Genomic DNA, 24,950 nt, shown 5'->3' with positions numbered 1-24,950 from the left:
AAAACAAATGATTAATTTTTCAGTGCCTGGATCTGGACGGTAGCTCTGAACACATAGTTTACTGAGCTGACATTAGAGCTTGCCCAAATTGTTTCAGAGAAGGGCTTAAAATCGATGTACAATTAGGGGTGTCTTGTATCAGGCATGATGAATTATGCTCTCTTTTCTAAGGCTGGTCTATAGACACTTGATCAATTCAGCTTCTGGGGACCTGGTAAGGCAAGCCGGGGAGAAATTGCTCTATTCCAAAGCCATTCGGTCGAATGTATTGATTAACCATTGCATTCTGAATTGAAAATGTGTCCGGGATCTGTTCCGTATATCAAGTGTGTTGTAGGCAAGGCTACAGCCTCAAAAAACAAAGAAACCAGTACATTCAAGCCTTTTGCAGACTTACGCATCTTTTGCTATTATACAATCTTATTTTTAAAGCACCATAATTATTTTATTATATCACTGCAATAGTTCAGAAACAGTGCGGTAAAAAGATTTGCATGAACTCCTCTCTTCTCAGCAAAGGCACAGTGCTCTGAAACTATTTTTTTCGAAATATTTTACAATCCCTGCTCCTAAAAATCCACTTCATATCCCTGTACTGATATGTAAAGAAAATGAAAAACAAATTAATAATATTTACAACTATATAAAAACACCAACTTTTTCAGTTTTTACATGTGTGGACCGCCTAATTAAATCCTACTGCAAACTAAAAAACAAAAGTCGAAGTATTAAAGTGCAATATTATGCCATATACTGTAAACTGGCATTGCATGCTTCTTTAGCGAGCAGTTTCATTGCATCTTATTAAAAAAAACTCTGTAAACAGATCATCATAACCTTCAGCTGCAGGAGCCAATCAACACCTTCTCACCAGGGTGCGCCGAACGTAATTAGGGGCCGAAAAAACGTCTTGTTTGTATCACTGTAAACTCACTGCACCCCACTCCGGGTGTTATTTATACACTTGAAGTAGGCCAGACTGTGTTTGTGATCAAGGCTATGTTAATGCTATTCATATTACATAGTGCAACCATAAATAGTGTGTGGTACACCTTCCCCTGGGGAAGACCACAGCGCTCAGGTTTGGAAATGCAATATGAGCGTCTGTCTATCTTCGTCGACAAAAATGGAGAGTTCACTGTCTGGTTAGTGTCACCCCATCTCCCTCTGGCTCTCATGTTTTGGATTTGCATTGCCAGGATATCCTCCCACAGGCCTGTCGGACAACAGCATCCTCATCTACACTCAAATTGTGCATCCATGGGATCTGGTGCCTTCTTGCCCACACCCTCTCCAGCGTGACTAATACATGCATACATGACTCATGACAACATGTTCCTTTGCTGCCTATTTGTACAAAAAATGCCCAAATTCTGTTTATCACCACACCACAATTTCAAGTCATATTGTTGAATCTCCCTCCATCTGTACCCGTTACCCATAAACCTGAACACAACATACAATGTTTGCTTTTTTTTTTTTTTTTTCAAAATCCACCCATAGACAAACATTGACGTGCTGTTTTCAAACTCACATTGAGAAATATGACGGCATGTTATTTCTTATCTGTGTTGTTTTTTCCTTTTTTTTTTCCTTTTTTTATCAGTTTTTTCAGTTTTTTGTTCTTCACCAAGGACAGATTATGTACATACAGATGTTACATACCACTGACAAACCCAGTGGGACGCTGACATGAAACAGTGTGTGAGTAAAAGAAAAAAAAACAAAAACAAAAACACCATGAAAGAAAGATATAACAAGAGGATGATAATGCGATTGACACAGAAAAAAGAAGCAGTGGCCAAACAACCTGCTCTTGTGCTTGAAATGGAATCTGTCATTATTTTTGGAGCAGCAAGATGCAAACACGGTGTGTGTTTCCAGTCACACGGACAAATCGACTATGTCGCAGGCAGGCATAACCTTTTGAGTACAACATGGAGTGTTTTAGATTAAGGGCTTCACTTCATCTCAGAGTACTGTACAGAGTAAAAGTACAACAACAGACATATTTGACATACCTTGTTAATGTAATGTTTCAGATATAACACCACAGTTTTACCATTTCTGATACCTCTTGCACAGTAGAGTTAGGGGTTATTGCTGGTTTGAAAGAAAATCAAACGTAACACACTCAGACAATCAATTCAATACTGAGTAATTCCCCTTTCAGGTTGCAGTAGCCAGGGTTCAACTGGGGTAAACCCATCTCTCCATGCAGGCTTGATATGGCAAATTTGAATGTAGTTGCTGCATGTGAGTGGAACACTGTCTCTCTGAAGAAATGAGTGCCGCCATACAGAAATACGGGCTTACCTCCCACTGTTTGTGCTCTGAAGGGGAAAGTGGCTGGATAATTGTGCCATGGGGGTTTTGTAGTGCCCATGCCTGCATGTCACAGGTACACATTGGAGGAGTAGTGGTGCACCAAGGCGAGGGTGTCCTTGAAGAGGATTCCTGTCAGTGACAGGATTGAGCTTGATTTATGGGGGCCATCACTGGCTGGCAGGAGGGACAGGTGGAGCTGGGGCTCCTTCACTTAGCCAGCCACAGGTAACGGCTAATTACATCTTTATCTCCCTGTGGTCTGGCTGAACAAGAACTGACTAACAGCCGCGACCAGAGACCGACATGGATCCAAATCATTTATCTAGCTGGTCGGAGAGAGACACCTTGATAAGTGGACAAATATGCTGTAAATGTGTGTGTGATGCAGTTAACGGCGTGAAAAAAAAAAAAAAAAATCTTCTACATGAACCGTTACAAATTATAAATTACATCATCATTCACTGCTTCTGGATTTAGATGAAATAATCCTTCAGACTGTTTCAAATGTGTTTTTAAAAAGCTTGTCATGGCAAAATAGAGCACATCACTTTGAAAACTTTACATGTTTTTTTTTTTTTTCATATTACTTGTTCAATGTGTGTGACTTCTCAGAGTAAAGTACAAAAAGTATTTTTCCCCACGCACAGCTCATTACCATCAGCTTTTGTTCATTTTTTTTCTCACACTGAATTACTATTCATAGTTATTCAAATACTTATTAACATCATCATCATCTGTAGTATTATTAACACCAAAAAAGTAAAAGCAGGTAACCTTGCAGAGAAAAACAGACACAGTGCAGGGAGGGAGGGAGTGTATGGACTCACAATAGGAACATCTCTAACCAGTACATGCTATCAACAAGCGACAAAGAGGATGGAGTCGCAGCTTTGAAACAGAACATATTGTTGTCACTGGACAGTCTCTTGCTGCTTCAGAAGACTGGAACATAGTAGAGGCTGATGGGAGATGTCGTCCGGCGCCAGGCAACTTGAGGCCGCCAGCGTGGCCTCTGTACTGCATATATTTACACTAAGGGAGGAAGAGGGATGATAGGAGGAAGGTGACACGGAGCAGAGAACACTATCGCGATGCAAAGGGCGACTAGACAGAGCACGGTGAACAGAAGGATGAGAGGGGGGCTAAAAAGGTTTGGGTAGTGAGGGGGTCAACATGCGAAACCTTGGTATAGACCTCCCAAATAACGTAAAGGAGGAGTTGAGACTGACACCGTCACCACCCACCCTTTTTTTATACATTTTGACATCATTCATAGCAGATTCACTGCTACACAGTTAAAATCAAAAAGCTGTGTAGGTGTGTGTGTGTGTGTGTGTGTGTGTGTGTGTGTGTGTGATCGGGGTGAAACTTCACACGGCCATCAACTGGACATTTTTCAAAAGGTCACATGACCAACAGTAGCACATTATAACTATCATTTCCATAAATATCCACCATAATATTGTGATTTTTTTGTATAATTTCCATAAGGCAAACATTGTAGGTCAGTCATTAGTCCATATATTACATAAATGATAGTCCAGTTGTTAGATTATCCATTTTCTCATTGATCACTGACACAATAATCAATAATATACACTTTTAGCATCAGCCCAGTGATGATAATGAAGAGAGAACGAGGTGAAGGGGGAAGTACCAAGTCAGACAAATCTGCAAGGCATTCTGGGAGACAAAGAGAGAGACTGTGTGTGTGAAAGAGAGAGGAAGAGACTAAAAAGAGATAATGACGATGAGTTGACCTCAAAATTGAATTGAGGGTGCTGGGGAGGTTTAGGGGGGTGATGTGCCCATGTGTTTGATGCAATGATTCAATGGCTCCTGGAATAATGCATATTCTTTTTGTTCACAGTGATGGGTTCGTAATTAAAGAATTTCATTTCCTTCTTCCTTCCGAAGAATGGGAGAGAGGGAGCGAGGGAGAGGGGTGGGGCTTTCAGGGACGTGTAAGGACATTTTCTGTGTCGATCCAGGTCGATCTTTACACCTTCAGCAGAAGAACAGCAGAGAGGGAGACCCAAATGGACACACCGACACTCATCCCTGCATGTAAACCGGTCCCTCGTCCCTGTATGGCTCCTGGTCCTGGATGACAACAGAGAAGAATACACACGTTTACATTTGTCAACCACACGTGGACAGAATGTGAAGCCTTCTGAGCAATGGCATCATCGTCGTTCGGCGTTTGGGTTAGAAAATGACCCAAAATGAATGAGCACTTAAGAGAAGATCAACAGGAAAGGTTCTTTTTGTACCTAAAATTGCACAAATTGCAGAAGTAATGAGTGGAACACGATCTGTATCCTAAGAAGGAAACCCGGCTGTTAGCTCAGAGTGGAGAATTAGCTCCTGCTACCTGGCTCGGGATTTAATGGCGGCTGTTCTGTAGCGTTTAATGAAAACGTCTAAGGCTCTGTGTTTAATGTATTTTAATTTTAATTTAGGAATAGGTGGCAGCTGATAGAGGAGCAGAGTATCATGATGTATCATGTTGTAATGCTTATAATTTGGTCCAGATCCTGTATGGCTGATCAGTAACACTGATTGATTATATCCCAGGTTAACACTGTTTGCTGCTCTACACTGCATTAACTTTTGCAATCATTTCTGAAAGTGCCACTACAGTGTGACCAATACTCATATTTTTTGCTACACCTATTTTTAACACATCAAAGTGATCACAAAACGTGTATTTCATTTCTTTACACCGTTTCATGTTAACACAATAACGTTTTAAATCCATTTCATGTTGTTAAAGGAATGGTTCTTCAGATGTCATTTTTTAATTCAGTATTAATCACCATCATATTTAGTCCATTAAATTGTATCTTGATTGAAGGGACATTTGCAAGACATAAACTTTCAGCCTACTTGGTTTGAGCCATTATGCAGCACTGGCAGTTTTCCCAAATCTAACCTGCTGCCTTATAATGTAACAGTGTAAAGTGAAAGCCGGCACAAGCAGCCGGTGGTCTCAGTAATGGACTCACTGGTTGAGGGTAATTACAATAATGTGCCTATTTTGATGTGATAGTGGGTTGCTGATGTTAAAATGTTATGTGTGGCACCTTTAAAATGGTGAACAAAGAGGTACAAAAATGGGGAAACAAAGTCAGGGGAGGCATCGGCAGTGAGGGACAGTGTATGAATAGAAATACCACAAAAGTATCCGATTATGGGCCTATTTCCCATGCCCGGTCCAGAACAGAAAGGGGGGTTGTTGTGTTCTAATGATGGCAGGGGGAGATTAGGAAAGAAAGAGGAGGCAAAAGGACAGATGATGGAGAGATAGGCTGACAGAAGTGGCAGTGCTGGTGGAAAGAGAGAGCAGGAAGATGTATGGGTCTGACGGTGGAGTGAGTCATTGAAGGGAGACTGGCCGAGATAATGGGTAAAGGAATGAAAGAAGAAAGGGAATAGATGAAAGAGTCACTTAAGATGGTAATGCCGAATGCACTAAAGGGGGGTGGACGAGGGGGGGGTGAGGAGCGGAAGGGTAAGAAATCGCTCGTTGGGGACGGTTAATGTGAATTGGGCTCCGAGAGAAATGACAACTTCTTGGGCAACGGGAGAGAACAGGAGCAGTAGTCTGTGTGTGTGGAAATGTGCAGGAATGTGTATGTAGGAGAGATGGAGGGTGAGGATGTGAATGAATGAATGAGGGAGGGAGAGAGAGAGAGAGAGAGAGAGACGGAGGCGTAATATAGGCAAGCAAAGCTTTAATGGGGCGGAGAATAGCGAAAATGGGGAAAGGGAGGGTGGAGAGGGCTGAAGAAACGCTGTGCAGCGTGCAGAGAAAAAAAATGAGACAGGGCGAAGAACGGGAGAAAACAGTTTGTCATTGAATATGCATTGTTTTGTAGTAGTGTGTCACATCTGTTCACAGTCCTGCACACTGATTGATAGTTGAATAGAGATAAATGTGGGCGTGCGTGCATGTGTACGCTCTGTCGTGAAGTTCTGTCTGATAACTTACGAAACAGTAGCATGCTAGCGTTGGAGGCCCCAAGACGGTTCGAGGCAAAGCAGGTGTAGTTGCCAAAGTGTTTCTCTGTCACGTTGGTGAAAAGCAACAGTGAGCGCGTCTTCTCGTTTTTGATCCTCAGGGTGTTGTCACTCTCTACCGGCCTTGGTAGTAGTGGTGGTGTTGGGGGGAAAAAAAATAGAGAAGTAAGAAGAAGAAGAGAAAAAGAGTGTGACAGAAAAAGAGAGATAACACAACATATCACACCTAGTGACTCAACCCACATAAGAGCCTTTTTTCTCTGCCTCTCCAGAGACGACCACGCAACACAATCCCCCTACACACATCAGCTCGGTCTCACCTTGTGCTAATAGTGAAATCTAACAGTCCATAAATAACAGAGACCTCCTGCTGGGGCCCATTATACTCTATTAACATCTTTCTCTGGCTGGCAATGTCTTGTCTAAGTACTTCTGCGTCTTTCTTTGCCTGATGCCAAATCACCCTAACTCTTCTATGCTCGCTGGGACCTTTTACAAACTTGGAAGGACAGTTTATGTGTAGGTAATATAGAGAAAATAGGCTTCCAACAAGCTAATGTTTCTCCAGAGATGGCAAAAACATACATGATTATCTCAGATCTATAGGAATGTCAGAGGTTAGGTGCAGTAGCCAAGACTATGTGTCTACTGTACAGTGAGCCAGCTAAATCAGAAAATGCTGCTTATGTGTGAAAAGTGACTTTTGTGCTTTTTCAGGTCAATTTTTTACAGATCTCTGTCTACACTGAAATGCCAAAACATTAATTATGTACTGGTTGGCAGACATTATCTGGTTGTTTTTCTGAGTCTCAGCTGGTTAAACCTCAGTTTTTTGCCTTCCAGTCTTTGAGATTATTCATAATGTGGCTGAATTTACAAGTTTTTTTGTTCCAATTAGCATATTTTTCTCTTCTGCTGTCAGACGACTGATTGATAAACACCGATTAGAAAGATGTCTCAAAAGCTAGCTTTTAACCAGCCACATTGTTATTCCCTTTCCGTTGCAAAGACATGTCAACCAATAAATGTGAATGTCACGAAACCAAAATAGAAGTTCATTATGACACATGTTTAGTGCTACATTGAAATTTAAAAATCAGTGCTCATGCAGTGGATCAGATGGAAAGTTGCCATTGCTTTCAAAGGCTCAGTTTTCCACATTAAGTCGAAAATGCGAGGCCAGTGTTTTGGGATTTATTCACACTGTAGAGCATTTTTCAAAAAGCTGAGTGTAGAACCATCTGTTTAATAAGCACCAAAAGCGTCAGAGAGAAAATCATTCCTGTTAGATTTAGCTGAACAAATCGACACTGAGCTCGTCTGTGAACTCACCTGTGGTCATCTCTGTACCACTCGAAGGATGCTGGTGGGACTGCCATGGCTTCACAGCGCAAGATGGCTGTCTTACCCAAATGGGCTGGCATGTTCTTCATGTCTGTAATCATGGGAGGGTCTGGCAGACAAACCCACGGGGGAAAGGAACAAAAACAAGAGGGAATTCAGCAATTAGTAAACATCTGCCTTCACTGAGAAATCGACTTAAGTCAGCCTGGATTTGCCCACAAGGTTAAAAAACCCCAGGAGGAAGCAAAATTAAGATGTTTGAATTCATACATAATAATGCATCTGCAGTATTATCAGTTGATGCTTGTTGCTATTGGGCCGTTGTGTGTAACAGTGACTGATACTTACAGTTGACTGTGACCTTGACCTTGCGCTGATCAGGTGGAGCCACTCCGTTATTAGTGATGCATTCATAGTCCTCGGCCTGCTGCCTCTTGATCTCTGTGATTTCGAGAAACTCCCCGTCACTCACCAATCCATCTATTGGCATAAGAGAAGATCAAAGGTCACAATATATATCAGATGGAGGGTGACGTGGCCTGCTAATGCACAGAAGAAGCAGCAACACATAATGGTCTGTCTGTTGGTGCGTTTTTGCATAGATATAAAGTAAGTAAACATGATTTGACAGAAGCGATGCCATTACTTTTATAGTGTCAAGGGAAATTGCAAGCTTCGCTTCCAACCAGTGGACACACCAGGGGGCGATGGCTTGTTCACCACATTACACAGTGGGTAGAATATTTGGCTGTTATTTGATGTTGACAAACTCCCAGACGTCCCCAAAACCGAATTAGTCAGTCTCGCACTTTCACTCTTTTTCCTGGGGCGACAAACAGCCACACATTCTCTTCAAAGGGGTGAGTCAAAGGGATGGGCTACAAGTTATTGCTCCTTCATATGAGGGAATGGCTGTTGGGGGTGTTATTAGATCGAAGGTGGCAGAAAGAGAAAGAGCGCAGACAGAAGAAGAACGAGCGCAAGAGTGTTCTCCCCCTCCTCCCTGCAAGTCTCAGCAGCCAGCTGTCTCGCAGCCTCCAAAACCATTAGGCCTTTTTTCACCCCTTTACCCCATTAAAGAAGTCAGACTGTGGAACACGACATAATATATAATCTCACCACTAACAAGGAAATCCAGGGCTTAAATTGCAGCTCACTTTCCCTCACTTCCAAAGCCCCCCCCCCCCCCCCCCAAACACACACAACCAGTCAATCAGTAGACCTTTACTTCCTCTCACAAACACACAAACTTCTGAGCACGTTTGTGAGCAACACCGGCGCAAAGACACACACAAAAAAAAGACGGTGGGCTAAACACCACGATTATTCCTGTCAGAGATTAGCGCTGCGGTTCTAATTGAAGATTATACTGGAGGATTATTAGTGAGGCTACTGAGCTGGAGACGATTATTTGCAGCTGCTGCGGCAGGAGCCGAGCGGGGAGCGACAACCGAGGTGATGGCTGCTTGTGCTGCCCGACCGAGTACGGGCGGGTACTGGTGAGTGCAGTGTTATTCACTCATTCCATTACTCTAATAAATATTGCTCTCTTGTGACATCTCTGTCAAGCAGCAGAGCACCCAACTTTGCGGCGGAGGGAGGGCTGTGGCAGAATAAAAAGGGAGGAGGGGGGGAGAAGATAAGATCAGACAACTAGCACTGGAGAAATTACACACAAAGCTGTTACAGCTGACTTCCAAGAAATAAAAAGGACAACAAAAATAAAAAATGAGAGCAATTGAGCGCTAGAGAGCGCTTTACAGACGCAGATAGAGGGGTAATTTTCGACAGATGCTGGGCAGGAGATGCACAGATACAGAGAGGAAAAAGAAAAACAGCAACGTAAAGAGGGAGAAGGTGAGAAATGTTGAGTTGGGTATATAGTGTGGTTGCTTCTTTCAGGGACATTTTATCGCCAGCACCTATATGTGATGTACTATGACTTCACTCCCTCTTTCTTTGTCTCCCTCTCAGGTCCCCTGAGATCTCTGGACCTGCATCGCACACCTCTCTCCACTTTGGTGGGAGATCATATCTGACTGGAGCCAGCCTCTGGCACTCCTACAATGGTCTGTAAAATACTGCTCCATCAACCACTTATGGCTTTTGAAGGAGCCTGACTCCTGACCACTAGAGATAGTTGGATTGCACCTGAGAGGAGAAGGGGTAGTGTGAATGACGGAGGGGAAAAAGGATCAGGGGTTCTGGCCTATCGTCCAGTGAAACCGTGCTCTATTTCCATGGCAGCACTTTGAACCTCAGCAGATCATCACAGCACTTGATTTCTTGGCTCCTCTTATCCATTTCCATTACAAAAACTACCGTCAAGGCAAGAGGTCTAATGTCGGGGTGAAACAGAATAAGAATGGACTTTGCTGACAGAATGTAAAACCTGTCATCTGAGGAAAGTAAAGGGCTGAAATGTGTGTTAGTTGAGCTAAATGACGCACAGTAGAATTTGAATTCGGAAGGCCTGGTGCGCCTGAAAATGCTGAAAATTGCACCTATGTTTCGTACTTTCTCTCAGAACCTCATAAAAACTGGGTTTTTCATAGCGATGGCTACATCTCGATATTCTACATTATATTTTTCATGGTTACTTATTGAATACTGAGTTGTCTGTGAAGTTAAATCCTGATCAATCGAACTCTCTCTCTATCATGGCACCACTGTCCATTAAAACACATCAAGGTGCCATGCTGTTACTCCATCAACATGGCCCTTGCTTATTTTAAGTCACACATACTGTCCTGTCCCACTGCTTTACTGCCTCTTATTGTGCTTTACTCTGCGTTACTCTAGACATTTTATAGTTAGAAATAAACTAACAACACTGTTTTCCACCTGCTGAACAGACCGGACTTTAGACTTTCCTTGTTCCAGTCACCTGATTTCCTCACACACCTGAACATGTGCTCTGGATTCCCACACCTGTGCCTCATAAACTTTAATCAGCATATATACCTTCCCACAAACACCACTCCTCTGCCATGTTATTTGCTTTGCCCTTACCATCATTTTGTGTCGTGTTGCTCTCCGCCTGCTGCTTTTTCTTGCCTTGTTTGTCTCCGCTCATCGCTTAATTGTTGCTATTAATCAAGACCAACTAAACCACATTTTAATCTTATCAGCTACAGCATAGCTGCCAAATTATTTCACCAAAACAATCGTAATCTCCCTGTCCATGTCCAATGTATGTGCGTGGACCAAAAGCACATCACTCCCCCTCCCACACCACAGGCATCCATTCAGTCTGCATGTTTTAAATGATGCTATGCCAAATGATAAGGCCATGATGTTGTGGTGTTTTTAAAGGAATGAGACAGAATGCCTGGATGTCTCTGAGTGGGCCAGCGAGAGTAAATGGGTGAAACTGATTTTATCCACACGTGTGAGAAAAACTCTGGTAACTGTAGCGAGAAGTTGAAGATAGGTTGAAGACTGTGTCTCACCTCTGAGGTGATGTAAGTAGCTCCTCCCACAACACCTCGGGACACACACATTTTTCTACCCAACCTCCACGTACACTCTTCTCCTCATCTCCCCCTCCCTGCAGTTCCTCTACGCAATCTCTGAGTAATGGGGACAGATGGCTGGCAGCTTCTTGCTGTTTCTTTGGGCTCATCCAACCCTCCTCCCCCCCCTTTCTCCACTGCCCCTGGTCTCCTGCAACTGATGGCTTGGTTGCAGAGACTCCCACGGAATAGCAATGTGGCCCCTATCTCTTTCTCTGCAAGCTGAGGGGTTATGAGGAGAGAGGGGAGAGGTGGTATGCGATGGTGTGGGCGGTTAGAGAGGGAGGATTACTGCTGACAGAGGAGAAATGCTGTAGGCTTGCAAGTGAGGACAACTACACAGAGTTTGTGATGTAAGGTTGTGTGTGTGTGTGTGTGTGTGTGTGCTTGCTGCAGGTGTGCATTCATGCATGCTTTCTTTTTCTCCTCTATATTTTTGTGTGTCTGTGGGTGTGTGATCACTACGCAGCTTGTCCCTGCCTGAGGTTCTGTACTGTGTAGGTTCACAAACACTAGCTGTACAGAGAAGGACACTGCATGCGCAGCAGGCTAACCCAGGGACAAACAAAGGAGAGAGCAGGAGGAACAGATCTCTGAACAAGCCCAAAGCTGTCTATAAATACAGCAGTACAGTAGGTTGTGCATTTATTGGCCTAACAGTATAATTACATCGTGTTGTGTAGATGTTCATGCTGACCTATTTACTATTGCTGTCTTGCAGCCGCATTTGATCTGTGTTGCTGCTGCGGTAGTCAAACTACAAATCAGTTAATGCTGCTGTAAGATAAAAAAGTGCTTTAACCGTGACTTTGGTGACACTGATGCAATAGAAGCCCCACAAAGAGTCTGTTATTTCATTTCAAATCCCTCAAAGAGTGAAAAATAATCCTAATAAAAAATAAATCAATGCTTTTACTGCACATGTCGGTCATGTAGCTCATGAGCTTCCAGTTCCAGTGCCCAACCACACACAAAGCAGCTGCATTATCTTATTCTACACCCTATTTGTCAGTTTTAATATTTAATTACACTTCCAAACAGACAGCACCACAAAAATAAAAATACTAGAAGTCAGAAGAGAAAATTAAATGTTAACAATTACTTTACATGCAGTTTTTAATTATGTGCCAAACATGCAGCACAACAAATAGAGTTCTAGATGCCAGATTATGTCAATTTGGCTAACGTTTGACACTGATGGTGACAAAGATGTGAGCAGAAACACAATTAATACTGTGCTAATCAAATGAAATGAATGTGACTTCATCATGAAGCTGTGTACCCAGGCCACCCTCAACTAGTTCTAAATCCACACATCAGTGAAAGCTAAAAATATCTGATCTAATGCCAAAAGTGGTTGTTAACGTCAGTTGGCCACATGATGCCGGTTGACAGGGTGGATGAAGACAGATGCTCATAATTACTGGTGGCACGGTGAGGATAATTGCGTATAATGTGTGGTTATTTGGGACAAAACATTGGCACGTGGAGAAAGAATACAGGAGAATGAATTTAAGACAGGGACAGGCTAAACACCTGGGTTTAAGAACGATGATACGACAATGTGGGATGAAGACGTGGACACGAGCTGAATACTGATAAGCTTTTATACTGAAAGGGAAAAAAAAAAAAAAACGCTGAGACTGAACATTGTTAGGGATGAATGTGAAGTCAGGGAGATAAAGGTGAAGCTGTGAACAAGAGATCTCAGGATCTGAAGACAAGCAAACAAGAAGAGGTAGCTTACATTTCTGGTCTTTCCAGGTGACAGTGGGCTCAGGCCGACCCACTGCCAGACAGTAGAGGTTTACGTTCTCTCCCTCGTTCACTGTTACATTTTTAGAGATGTTGACGATCCTGGCTGGCACTGAAAAACAAGATGGCGTTATTACAATGTGACCTCTTTTATTTCATAAATTATTGATAAGTTATAGCTTTACAGTCTATTAGAGTGTTTAAAGCATCATGCAAATCTCTGCACCTTTAGACAGACAGGCAATCAGCTGATTAATGAGCTGTGCCTGAGTGCCTACTGAATTGTAAAACAATACGCTTGACCGTCGACTTAAAATGCACTAAATTTTAAATAGCTGTAAATGGGTATTAGAATCTCTTTTTTTCCTCGCACTGTATCTAATCTAATTTGATCTTTTAGAGAAGGACATTCGTGGGAGGACAGTGGAATTTCTTTTTCTACTTTTTAAGTGAATGACCACCCCTGAATAGAATTTTGCCCCAAACTCTGTGTTGAAATGCTTTGCATTTAGTTTGATAACAAGATGGCCCTTGAATTTAAATGACCCATTATCATTGTTTTTAATGAGCTTGGCCCTGAGATTGCTTTTTGCAAGACATCTATAGAGGATCCTATTTTTCTCTATCTTGCTCGAGTTGAATACTTGCAGTGATAAAGGACAGATTGGAGTGGTGGTGGAGCTGCTCCTGCTTGATGCACTGACTTGAGGGTGTAATTATTTTGTGTGATATCAAGCTAAGGCTGAAATTGCAGGCGACTTGGAATTAGGTATATGTGGACATCTGCGCCAAGCTTCGGACCCTGCAGACAAAAGTACTTGTTTGGCTGTAGTGCAATGCGAAAACTCTGTTAGTAAGCAGCTGATATTGTCTCTGCCACCTGTGAGTCAGGCCTTGTGATTTCATTCCTGCAGAATGTACCTAATACATCCTGTTAAAAGTTTCCAGTTTCACACTGCTGGTGATGTATAACTGCAATCTGCACTACACACAGTCCAGAATATGCAAAAATCCTGACACATGAAGAGGGAAAAGGTCTGAGATCCATCCTCCAGGCTCTCCTGAGCCAATACAACATGTCATTCAGGATCAGTCAGACTCTCACTCACTTAGCTACTGACTTGATGACTGAGCCCCAGTCATGGTCTTGTGCTGTCAGTTATTTACTCAGGCAGTTGGACAGCCCTCTGTGTACCTCATCACCTCCACACAAATCCTCATCCATCTGATCTGCCTACCTTTCTGTTTATGAAGACAAGTAACATTAACAGCCTGCCTAAAAAACGGGGCTCAGCTTTTCCTGTTGCTACTACTACTACTACTACTACTACTACTACTACTACTACTACTACTACTACTACTACTACTACTACTACTACTGACCTTCTGCTTATTCGTCATCTGCTCTAGCTTTTATTTCTGCAGCCACATACATACCGTACATGGGTCAACTTTGCTCTCATGACATATTCAGATCAACATTTATTTCTACGTATCCATAAAGAATAAGCTGAAATCAACATTAACTACTAAGTTGTGTGTCATAAATTTAAGTATGGTTTAACAGGAACAAGACACTAAAACACACTAAAACATAAGCTTAGACACTGTTAAATGAGGACCCTAATATCACAACTCAGTCACACTCAATAGACCGCACCGTGCTAGGATTAATGACCAAATACATTAATTAAACCAATTAATTGATTTTTATTCAAGACAGTTTACCACAGTTGCACACTTTTTTGCAGCCTCTGGTGTTACGATTCCTCCCTCTGCCCCTGTCTGTTATGTTTGTTCTGTCTCACTCCCTGCACCCCCATGCTCCTTTCCCCCACTCTCACACTTGCGAAATTGACTCATCAGTTACTCCTCTGTTTAAAGCACCTCAGTCCCACGTGCTGTTTGTGCTCTTTGACGCTCATGACTCTACACACATCGGGATCCACACCACTGTCGTCAGTTTCAGCTCGGGTCACTCGTTTTGGATACGGGGTATCTTGTTATTTGGGACTGACTTGTTGACTTGGTGCAGGGTGAGGAGTTGCCCCTGTCTGCAGTGTATTTTTGTTTACTTACATCTAGTTCGTCTAAGTTTGTCATGTGTACATGTTTTCGTTGTTACTTGTCTAGTTAGCTGTATGTGGTCTGTTTGCCGCCTTCGCATGTTTCAGAGTCAGTTAGTTTTGTTGTGTCCTCACCGTGTTTGGGGTTTTGTTGATACTTGTCTGTTGGCGTTAGTTCCCTTTGTCCCTTGCCCCCTTTTGTTAACTTTTTGTCTACGTGGTCACGTTAGTCGTTCTTGGATTAATGAGCAGAGCAATGCATACAGCAAACTGTTAGCTGCTGACCTTGGACGATGAGGTAGACATGGGCGATACGGGGCTTGTTAGGCTGAAGGTGCGTGTCAGGCCCCTAGGTCCTTGCACCTGTCGTGTGGATGGAGAAGTCGTGTTACTTGACCCGTCCAGCTCAGTGACACTGTCCCCAGTGACAGGCTGTTAGGCGATTCAGCAGGCTTGTGGTCACCTCTCGTCAATCGAATTTGGAGGCAGTGAACAGTCAAGAAACCTGTGTTTTATTATTGGTTGTTATATTGTTGATTGTTTAACCAAATTGTTTCCTTAAATATTTTTCTTTTACAGTAGTTGATAGAGATAAAGGAAAAAGCAAGATTACTAGTGTTGAGTATCCATGATCTCAGAATAGCTTCTGTGCGCATTGGAATATATTACATAAGTCTCTTGAAGTCTCTTGAAGTTTATTGCAGAGATATGAATATCATTCTCCCTCAAAATAACTCCTCTTTTTGTGTTCTGATAATGCCGGGGAGTACTGTGATTCTTTTTGCTATATTTGTTCTTTATTTTGTTTGTTACTTTATCGTTAACATGGTTTCATTAAGCTCAATTCTTGTAAAACAGGTACAGCAAAATGAGTTAAATTCTATTTACAAAATCTGACTGCAATCAGTATGAACTGAATTTGAGACTCTGAGACACCGTTCTTTGTATTGACTATAAGATAAGATTCACACAATGTGGACATACATTGACTGGCCATATGCTCAGACCTGACTATAGACTCATGAAGCAAATAAATAAATGGAAACATATATGGAAATAATGGCTGGTATGGCAAAGTAAAATAACAGTGCTGTGGTGATCAATAAGCAGTAAAACCAATTGCCTTTAAAAGCTTTAAAACAGGAGTCATGGGCCAAAGGTGGGACTTCACTTCTTTTCTTGGCCACTAGATGTCCTTACCCAGCTTCAACTAGTTTGATAACATGCCTCCTCATGTTTAATTGATATGACCTGGATAAATATTACCATTGAGGTAGAGCTTAGATCACCTGCCAAGACAGTGGCACTGACACCACAGCATATAAAAATCACAGTACCGGTGAACCTGGAAGTCTTTAACAAACGGGCCACAAAGCAATGGGTCGATATTCACACATGTTAGGAAATAAAGCAAAAACCAGCATAAAAACAAAACATCATTTTGATTAAGATTCAGTTTGGTGGGTTTAAATAAAGAGACAATATGCTAAGAAATCCCACCATAAAAATTCATTATCTGTGTACAAACGTGCTATTAATCTATTTTTAAAATTAATCACTTCTGCACTGATGATGTTGCTGCAGGACTGCGAGCCCAGAGGAAATGAGAGCCATAATAGCATCAAATGTGCCTCTTCTTAATGGCCCGCATCAAAGCCAACACAACAGCATTGTCTCAGGCATAACACAAGTGTCTGTGCCACTTGGGCAAAAGTGATTTTACATGAAAATGGAGTTTATTTATAAAGCTCCTTAGTCTTTTGTTTGTCAGCTATTGGCTGTCCAGCGCAGACTAAACCTACACACACATCTGATTAAGAAATAGGCAAACACATCTGTACTGATACGGAGCAATACAGTTGAAGCAGTGGGTCCCAAACTCAGGGCTCATACCCTGGCAAGTGGTTGCAAACCATGTTAGAGAAGTTGCAAGATGGTTAATAGGTTGGTGAAGATTCTCAGTCATCCTGGTGAAGTTATCTGGAACTTGACTCATGGCAACTGGACTTCCTTCTTGTGAGGTCAAAAATTTTACTACTCATCCAAGTAGCTTCTTCAGTCGGAGGAATCAGTCCAAGTGTGAAGTAAAACTAACCGTGAGCATAACTTTGTGGCCTCTACAACTTTCCTCCGACTGAAGAAGCTACTTGGATGAGAGCAAAGCACAAAAACATTATCTATTACACAGGAAACAGACTTGTTTATCCCTTCATGTACCATATCTACATTTAGCAAACACCTTTATTCAAAGCGACTTACAATTGACATGCACAAAGCTGGGATTTGAACCCCAGTCTCGCACATGGAGGGTGGCGAGCTTACCACTACACTATCCAGCCGCTTAATCTAAAACCTATTTAAAGTAAACTGAAAACAAATAAGTATTTGAACTGCTCAGCCCTAGACTCATCATACATGCAGAATGGTCACACATAGACACTGTATTAAGGCGCCAAAGGTCTGCAGGGGATTACCAGCAACATGAAAAATGTTTTAACGTCGCTGCTCTGATAAACCAGTGGATCCGACTCCACTATTTATAGCTATAAATGAAACAGATATGCTTGGTGTACTTACAATGCACATCTTTCCTGATACCAAACTGTAAAAAGAAAACAAAGGTGACCTTGAGAGCGTACAGTATATTTTACCACCCAGGTGCATTCAATTTAGAGGTGTAGGTGTGAAAAAAAAAACAAATAAATTCTATAAATCTGATGTATCGCAGTGTCGAGAGGACAGCTTCAGGCTGCACATTTCGATGACGCTATAGCTCAGCATCCTCCTTCTGTGATTTCCAACTCTGAGAGAGAACTTGTTGATGTTAGGAAATATTGACAGAACTGTTCTTGGCTTTGTAATTACATATTTGATTTTGGTGGAAGGCCCGCTTTTCTTTCAAGGAAAAAAGGGACTATAAGAGGAAGAATTTGGTCAGAGATCTGAGAGGTGTAGACTTAAAGGTGATGAAAGTAATGTTGACTTGGATTTTTTTTTTTTTTTTGTGTGTGCTGCTGAGTGTACTGCCAAGCTAGGTCACATCCATGCAAGGGGAAAAAAGCAAGTTGGCTATTTTTCTGCTTGGCTGGGAGCTGGGGAAAGCTGTGATTTCTACTTTATCACTCACAGTTAGGCAGGTGTGGCTGGATGCTGAGGAAGTCCACCCACCGAGCTGACCTGTGCATCGTTATTGTTATATCTAAGTAAAAAGAGAAGGTTGTGGACAGACTGGATGACTCCTACAATATCTGACATGTGTTATTATTCAATTAGCTATAGGAGAGGCAGAGCTGGACAATATGGAACAATGTGGGCTGTCTAATTGAAGTTAACTGACAGAGAATTGGCAATTAGACCAGCACGGCAGGTGGGGGGTGAGGGTGGGGAACATGTTTTTCATGTAATTATTAGGTGCAGGTGTAGGATCAAGAGTTACCTCAAAGTGACGCTTTCTCCTTCCAGCACTGTAATGTTGTCCGGCAGGTGTCCGAATTCTGCTCCGCACACACTGGACCCTGCCAAGAAAAACGAGACGAGACCAATAAGCATCCAGTAATGGCACCAGACGCTCCACCGGTGTTCATCAATCACAGGTCAGGTGCTCTGAGGATCAACCTACTTCACCAAATCATGTTGGGGAGGGGGTGTGCTCCCGCAGACAAACGAAAGCATCCCGCTTACGTATTTCTGAAGGGAAAGTAATAAATATACTAAACAAAAGACTCACAATGTCTGGACTGACCCCCATTCTTGAATAATGATTTAGTTTTACCCTGCATTCTGGTGGGATGCGCGTTCATTGAACAGCACTGATAATGAGCCAAGGGAAGAAGATTCACGCGGAGCTGCCGGAGCGTGAAATGAAAGGACAGCAACGGTAACAGAAGGGATGCTCATCCTGCCTACCAATACACATGCACACACACACACACGCACACACACACACACACACACACACACACACACACACACACACACACACACACACACACACACACACAGAACAGAGGCACATGCTTACAAGGCACAAACACACACAAGAACAGACACTTCCTGAGAGCCATTAGTTGAAGAGGAAACACAAACTTGGCATCTGTGAGGTGTGTTTGACATACTCGGGTGGGAAACTTTAAGAAACTTTGAAGTCATTTTGTGAACTTGCCTGGACTGCAAACAAAGATAACTAAAGACCTTTATATGCTGGCAGTGATATTACGCCACTAAGGCACGCTGCTCCCCAGTAAGACACCTGGCTCTGTCCATCTAAACTCTGCCAAATCACAGCATGACACCAAATACCTCAGCTTGTATCCTCCCTGCATCTCTGACAATCTCTTTCTGCCTCAGCCTGCAAGATGACCTCAATATCTCAATAGGCTTTTGCTGCAGTCTAGCCTTGAGGTTTAATAAATGGTGACTTTATGAAATGAAGCCGCTGCAGTCAGGAGCTAAGGAACACCTCAAGGTTTGTTAAATAGCTGCACAAAGTCAAAAACACGTTAAGCATGCCGAAAGGGAATCCGCTGTAAGATGAGACTAAAATGTAATGGCAATACACCACTAAATGGACAGGAAATACGGGTTTTAAATTAAAGGGGGACTCATGGTTTAATTACAAAGAATGAGAGAGGCTTCAGAATTGTAATGAGTATCATGCTAATCAAAAGGTTTTCAAACTGCATACTGCAAACTACACTAAATAATTTCTCATCTATTCAAAAAGACTAATTATGCCTGTTTTCTTCTTCTGGGTATTTTTAAAAGTGTGGTTTAGCACATCTGTATAGGTGTAGCATGGTAAGAATATATATTAATTTATACAGGAACACATGGCTTGTATATATGTGTGAACGTGTGTGTGTGTGTGTGTGTGTGTGTTGCTCATACACAGTTCCAGTTTCTATGCATCTGTTGCTCATAGGTGTGAATGTGTACATTTGTTTGCTGACATAGTGCAGACCGAGAAAAAAGGACAAACTAATGATGCCTCAAAAGAAAAGTGGCACTGAAAATCTCTCGCTAAAAGCTGTAATCGCATTAATGGGTGCCGCTGCTGCCACTGCTGTGACGCTATCTAGGCGGGCCAAGGATCTCAGAACTGGATTCATCTGTCCCTCTCTTACACTCTCTCTCTGAAAGCCTTGGGGGAGGGGTGTAGCACATTAGCCATTGTGTCCACTGTTCAAAAAGTGTCACAGGCTTTTATTTGTCTGTGGTTTTTACAGAGGGGTCGCATTGCCGTGCTCATGCTTCCTGTCTTAGACTCAGACAGTCCTCAGGCTCAAGCCCTCAGCTGTTCCCTTTCAAGAGCTCGGTAGTCTACACACTCGGCTTTATTTAGGTTAATTCAATTCAGTTTCAGGGCTAGGGGCTTGGGGACGGGTGTGACATGCTGTCATAAATACACACTACCCCACATATGCAATTGCGCACACACACAAATAGAGGAAAAAGACGCACTCCATCACATAATGTAACCACAGGGACACACGCAACGCACACATTTTGATTGAATGAATGATGCATACATTCGCTGAATACTCCAAACAACATTGCGAAGGTTACAAACCAGAGGGGAGCTATTCCCATTTCCCTACTCAATTCCCATTTTCACAGCTCGATTGGCACCTCACATTCTCAAACCTGTATCACCCCGCCGCCACTCACAGGCGCTGCACAACATGATAACCAGGTCAACCCACTCAGCCCACACTTTCTCTCACACACCAAATCACAGCACCAGTCACAGCCATGCAAGTTTACACACACACACACACACACACACACACACACACACACACACACACACACACGTATACAAATACACTCATCGATGAGGCAAACTACTGTAGCAGAGATGAAAGTTTGACGGATTAACTGTGGCAACAAACACGGCAAAGATTCACTTTGTATTCCCCATGAAAAATGCAAATATCATTTCATCCCCACAGAAAGCTGAACTACACACAGATATACCATCCACACTTCTCAATTCATTCACACACTGACTCCTGTATAACCCTTTTTTGACCTCTATCACTCACTTTGAATTATCAGTGCACCGTGAACTTGTTGCATTGACCTTTGTACGGTTGAAGTGATGACCCAAAAGTTATTTTGTGGAAATGGAGACCACCTCTATCCTGGGACAAATCATGGCATCAGGGTAGTTCAAGCTCTCTTCCTCTGGCAATTCTTGCAGCAGATTAAGTGTCTTAATAAATTCTTAAAATGCAAAGTGAAAAAACGCAAAACTATCAGCCAGTCGATCGTCTAAGAGCATTGAGATGTAGTATGTGGTAATGACCATGTTTTTGGTTTCAGAGATAATATATGCTGTAGTTATAATAATGATCCCAAAATGTAATTTTTCAGCTTTTTGAATCAATAGTATATGCTTGAAATTTAATTGTGAAAATTAGCCAAATCAATCATGCCATAATAATATGTACAGTATATAGAGGTTAGTGATTATTGCTTCTACTAAAAAAGGAATATAAAGTGCATCTGCAACATCTCATTTATGAGCGAGTGGGAGTGTGCAAAACAACAAAATGTAAACATTATGTGTCTCCTACCTTCAAATGCAATCATTGCATTATTTATCCCCTGCAATTAATTCAGATGTTGCTGGCCAAACACAATGGACATGATCAAACAGAACAATAACGAGTCTCGAGTGCACCGAGCAGTGTGCTTTTGCATGGCCAACACAGAATCTTCAGACCAGACTTTCAGTTTCTGGGCTTCTCTTGGCTTTATTGATCCCTATCTCAAATTCTCCTTTTTCTCTGCTCCCTCCTGGGGCTCAGCATGCAGGCAGATGAACTGTGCCCACCAGGAGGATTCAGGAGTCTTGCCCATTGACACTCCAGAAAGGAGGGAGCTTGCCAACAGGGAAGCTTAAATCACTGGCTACCCTGCAGACTGTAAATGTGGAAACACAAAAACAATGTTAATTACCCCCCCGAAAGCTTTTTTGTCTTTACCACTTTAGTACTCTACTTTACTAAAACAAAAACTGGATTTGTTTTTGGGGAGAATAATCCTGAGCCAGTATAACACAACAGAATGTGAATAGAAACATGATAAATAGCCGCGTATAACAGTGTGATGGTGGTGAACACTGCAGCGGCTCCTGCTTTTGGCGTGGCCACTGGCATATTGAATTTCCATGCTCACTGTCGTCTTCAGCGGATGCAGTCTGTCCAAGCTACTGGCATTGCTTGTCCTTGCTGTGACCTCCTGTTTTGGCACACAAATGGAACCCCCCCCCCCCCACTTCCATATCAGACATACAAAGACACATATGTATTTGTAATGGCTGCTTTTGTCTGCAACAGTTTTGGCTCAAGTCTAGATTTGTCTGGTATTTTAAAGAAAAAATAAACTTTTATGGACATGCCTGAGGGATTACACACAGGAAAACACTGGGCTGGCAGACCATTAATTCACCTACGTTGTAGCTCTTTCTTTCCACTCAATTCTGCTGTTATACACCCTGCAAATGCCAAAATCCGTTTTGGTCATCTGTGGGTAACACTTTATCTATTGCTGGTCCATAGGTAGACATTCACATAATTCCCTCCACTTGTGGTCTAGTGTTATTGTCTCTCTGCTCTCCTGTAGTGTGTCTTTTGTCTGTAAAAGCGTTGCAAGGCTGTTTGCTCAGTACCCACGAGACATCTATTATGTGATTTGTATTCTCTTGACTTTTACATGCGCCTGTTTGTAATTGCACTTGCTACTGGCAGACACTTATGAGTAGAGCTCTATTGAGCTGTACAACTTTAGCCTGCGCAGTCCTTGCAAGGCTGTCTTTGTACTGTTCATCTATTTTGCATTGCCCTTGACGATCAAATAAACACAGAGAGGAGGGAAAGCTACTTCTGAAAGCATGATTGGCGTCGAAACGGATAAGGCAGAGACTATAATGAAACCCATAACAATAATCCGTGTTAACGGAGGCTGCCGTGGTTTCGAAATTGAAAGGAGGAGAGAGAGAAATAGCACAAGGTTGGGAAAGGTGAAAATAGATAACCAGGGTGAAAAGCCATTGAGAAGGCGGAGAACTGTAGTAGAATATGTCAAACACTAACCACTACTGCTCTAATAGCAGTTATACAATTGATAGTAGCAAAGTAGTATTAGTATTATAGTACTGAAGGTAATCCTTAGTACAGAAGTAATGGTAGAGTAGTATCAATATGGGGAAGAGAAAAAAAGACACAGCTGGTAACACTGGGGCAGAGAGCAAAGGAAAGGAAAGACACACCCGCATAATTATCACCGGCATGCTGCAGCCAATTAAATATTTACAGAGGCACTTCCCTCCGACACCTTGATGATGAAGAGCGGCAGCCCAAGGATTATCAGATGCTGGGAGCCTCAGGCAGGAGACAAGGGGTTGGGGGATTAAACATTAACCAGTATAGAGATCCCTTTCTCTTCCTCCTCTGATCCCATTAACTCCGGACGGCCCAAATTCAACCTCATGTCCACCTCTCTGAAGCCCTATCGTCCTGTACTCCTCCTCCTCCTCCCCTTCTTCTTCTTCACTGCACTACTCATTCAGCCCCTCTTCTTCCTATCAGTGAAATCCCCAGCTACAGTCCTGGCTCTATCCACCCCGAGCACCACCTGGCTGGGACATAGCAACGAGAGAGCACGGAAAGAGTGATGGGCAAGCGACGAGAAACCAAGTGGATGCCTAGCTCAAACAGCATAACAAGACGGTAGCCTGCTTTTCACAATTGCAGGTGAAGCAAAATGGATGTCGGCAGGATTCCACTTGACAGGAAATCTAAGAAATGTCAGACAAGTCATGGTGAATGAATTGTTTTGAGTCTGTCTGGTAATGTAATTTATTTCCTCCTCTCAGACCAAAGATGTTTTTTCGTGTTGGGAGAATGCGGTGGAATGGCTAAAATGAGCGTATACGTGACTGTGGCTTTTTTTTTTTTCGATCAACTCCTCCGGTAAGCTTATACTGAGGCATCAGGACGAGTGGTTAGACATTTAGCTACTCTTCATTCAAGGTCACACTGTATATTTGGCTGGCCTCCATATTGCAACAGCTTTTACACACATATACTGTAACTGCTAACACAGCTTGCTCTCATGAGAATGCCAAAATGGTCAGCAGTTACAGAAAAGCAGGGCATCACACTCCCGTGACTAACTTGGCCTTACCAAAGATGTGACATCTGCCCCTTTTTATTGTGCACATTCTACATCCACAGTTCTGCCACTGGCTCCTCCCTCCCATCCAGCATCTCCTCCTTTCCCTCCCTCCTTCCCTCATCTCTCGTCTCTCTCCCACCCACTAATCCCTCTTCACACATCAATCAATAGAGCGCTGCAGAGTGCACAGAGCCATACAGTACTCAATGCAGTAGTTGTACAACTTCAATGGGCAGCCACAGATCTTTACCACTGAATCAAGCGTGGCTAGGGAGAAATGCCGAGCGTACTAAAACCAGGGACATGCCCCACTCTGCTTTCTTTTACCCCCCATTTTCCTTGGACTGATGCCTAAACCCCTTAGCACTCTTGAAATCAATACAGTAGTTAAACTGTTACTTCCTTTCCCAGCGAGTACACACACGCCCGTCTGCCTTACACAAGGCCCAGTAGACTCCCCTAAATACACCCTGTGCACTGGTAATTTGACAGATTTGTGGACAAGCCCTGTCGTTGCTTTAAAAGAGAAGCTTAAAATACTGGTTTACTCTTAACAGCTCTGCATCAAACACAGTGTGACAATAACATATTTCATAAGCAACAAAAAAAGAATATAATATCTATGTGTAATATGAAAGCAGCATGGGGCCTTCTGCTATACGGAGGAAATACTGTGTTGTAAATTCCCACTTTAGTGTTTTGTCACTATAAGACCTACAGTAAACGCACAGTGGAT

At 42.6% G+C, this 24,950-nt stretch overlaps 1 protein-coding gene across 1 annotated transcript in view; it reads right to left on the bottom strand.

Annotated features, from left to right (window-relative positions):
• Positions 1–4,309: 4,309 nt before the first annotated feature.
• The window catches only part of iglon5 (IgLON family member 5), an 81,098-nt gene continuing 60,457 nt past the window's right edge, over positions 4,310–24,950 (bottom strand). Inside the window, exons 2-9 of the mRNA XM_026370187.1 lie at positions 18,468–18,546; positions 18,209–18,230; positions 15,317–15,359; positions 12,958–13,077; positions 8,044–8,175; positions 7,684–7,804; positions 6,323–6,474; positions 4,310–4,431 (exon numbers count right to left, since the gene is read on the bottom strand). Coding sequence (XP_026225972.1) covers positions 4,328–4,431; positions 6,323–6,474; positions 7,684–7,804; positions 8,044–8,175; positions 12,958–13,077; positions 15,317–15,359; positions 18,209–18,230; positions 18,468–18,546 — 773 coding nt within the window. The 3' untranslated portion in view covers positions 4,310–4,327. The remainder of the gene's footprint in view (positions 4,432–6,322; positions 6,475–7,683; positions 7,805–8,043; positions 8,176–12,957; positions 13,078–15,316; positions 15,360–18,208; positions 18,231–18,467; positions 18,547–24,950) is intronic.

The sequence above is a fragment of the Anabas testudineus genome, chromosome 16 (assembly GCF_900324465.2).
Source record: "Anabas testudineus chromosome 16, fAnaTes1.2, whole genome shotgun sequence".
Lineage (NCBI taxonomy): Eukaryota > Metazoa > Chordata > Actinopteri > Anabantiformes > Anabantidae > Anabas > Anabas testudineus.
This window is presented reverse-complemented; position numbering and strand designations above follow the sequence as displayed.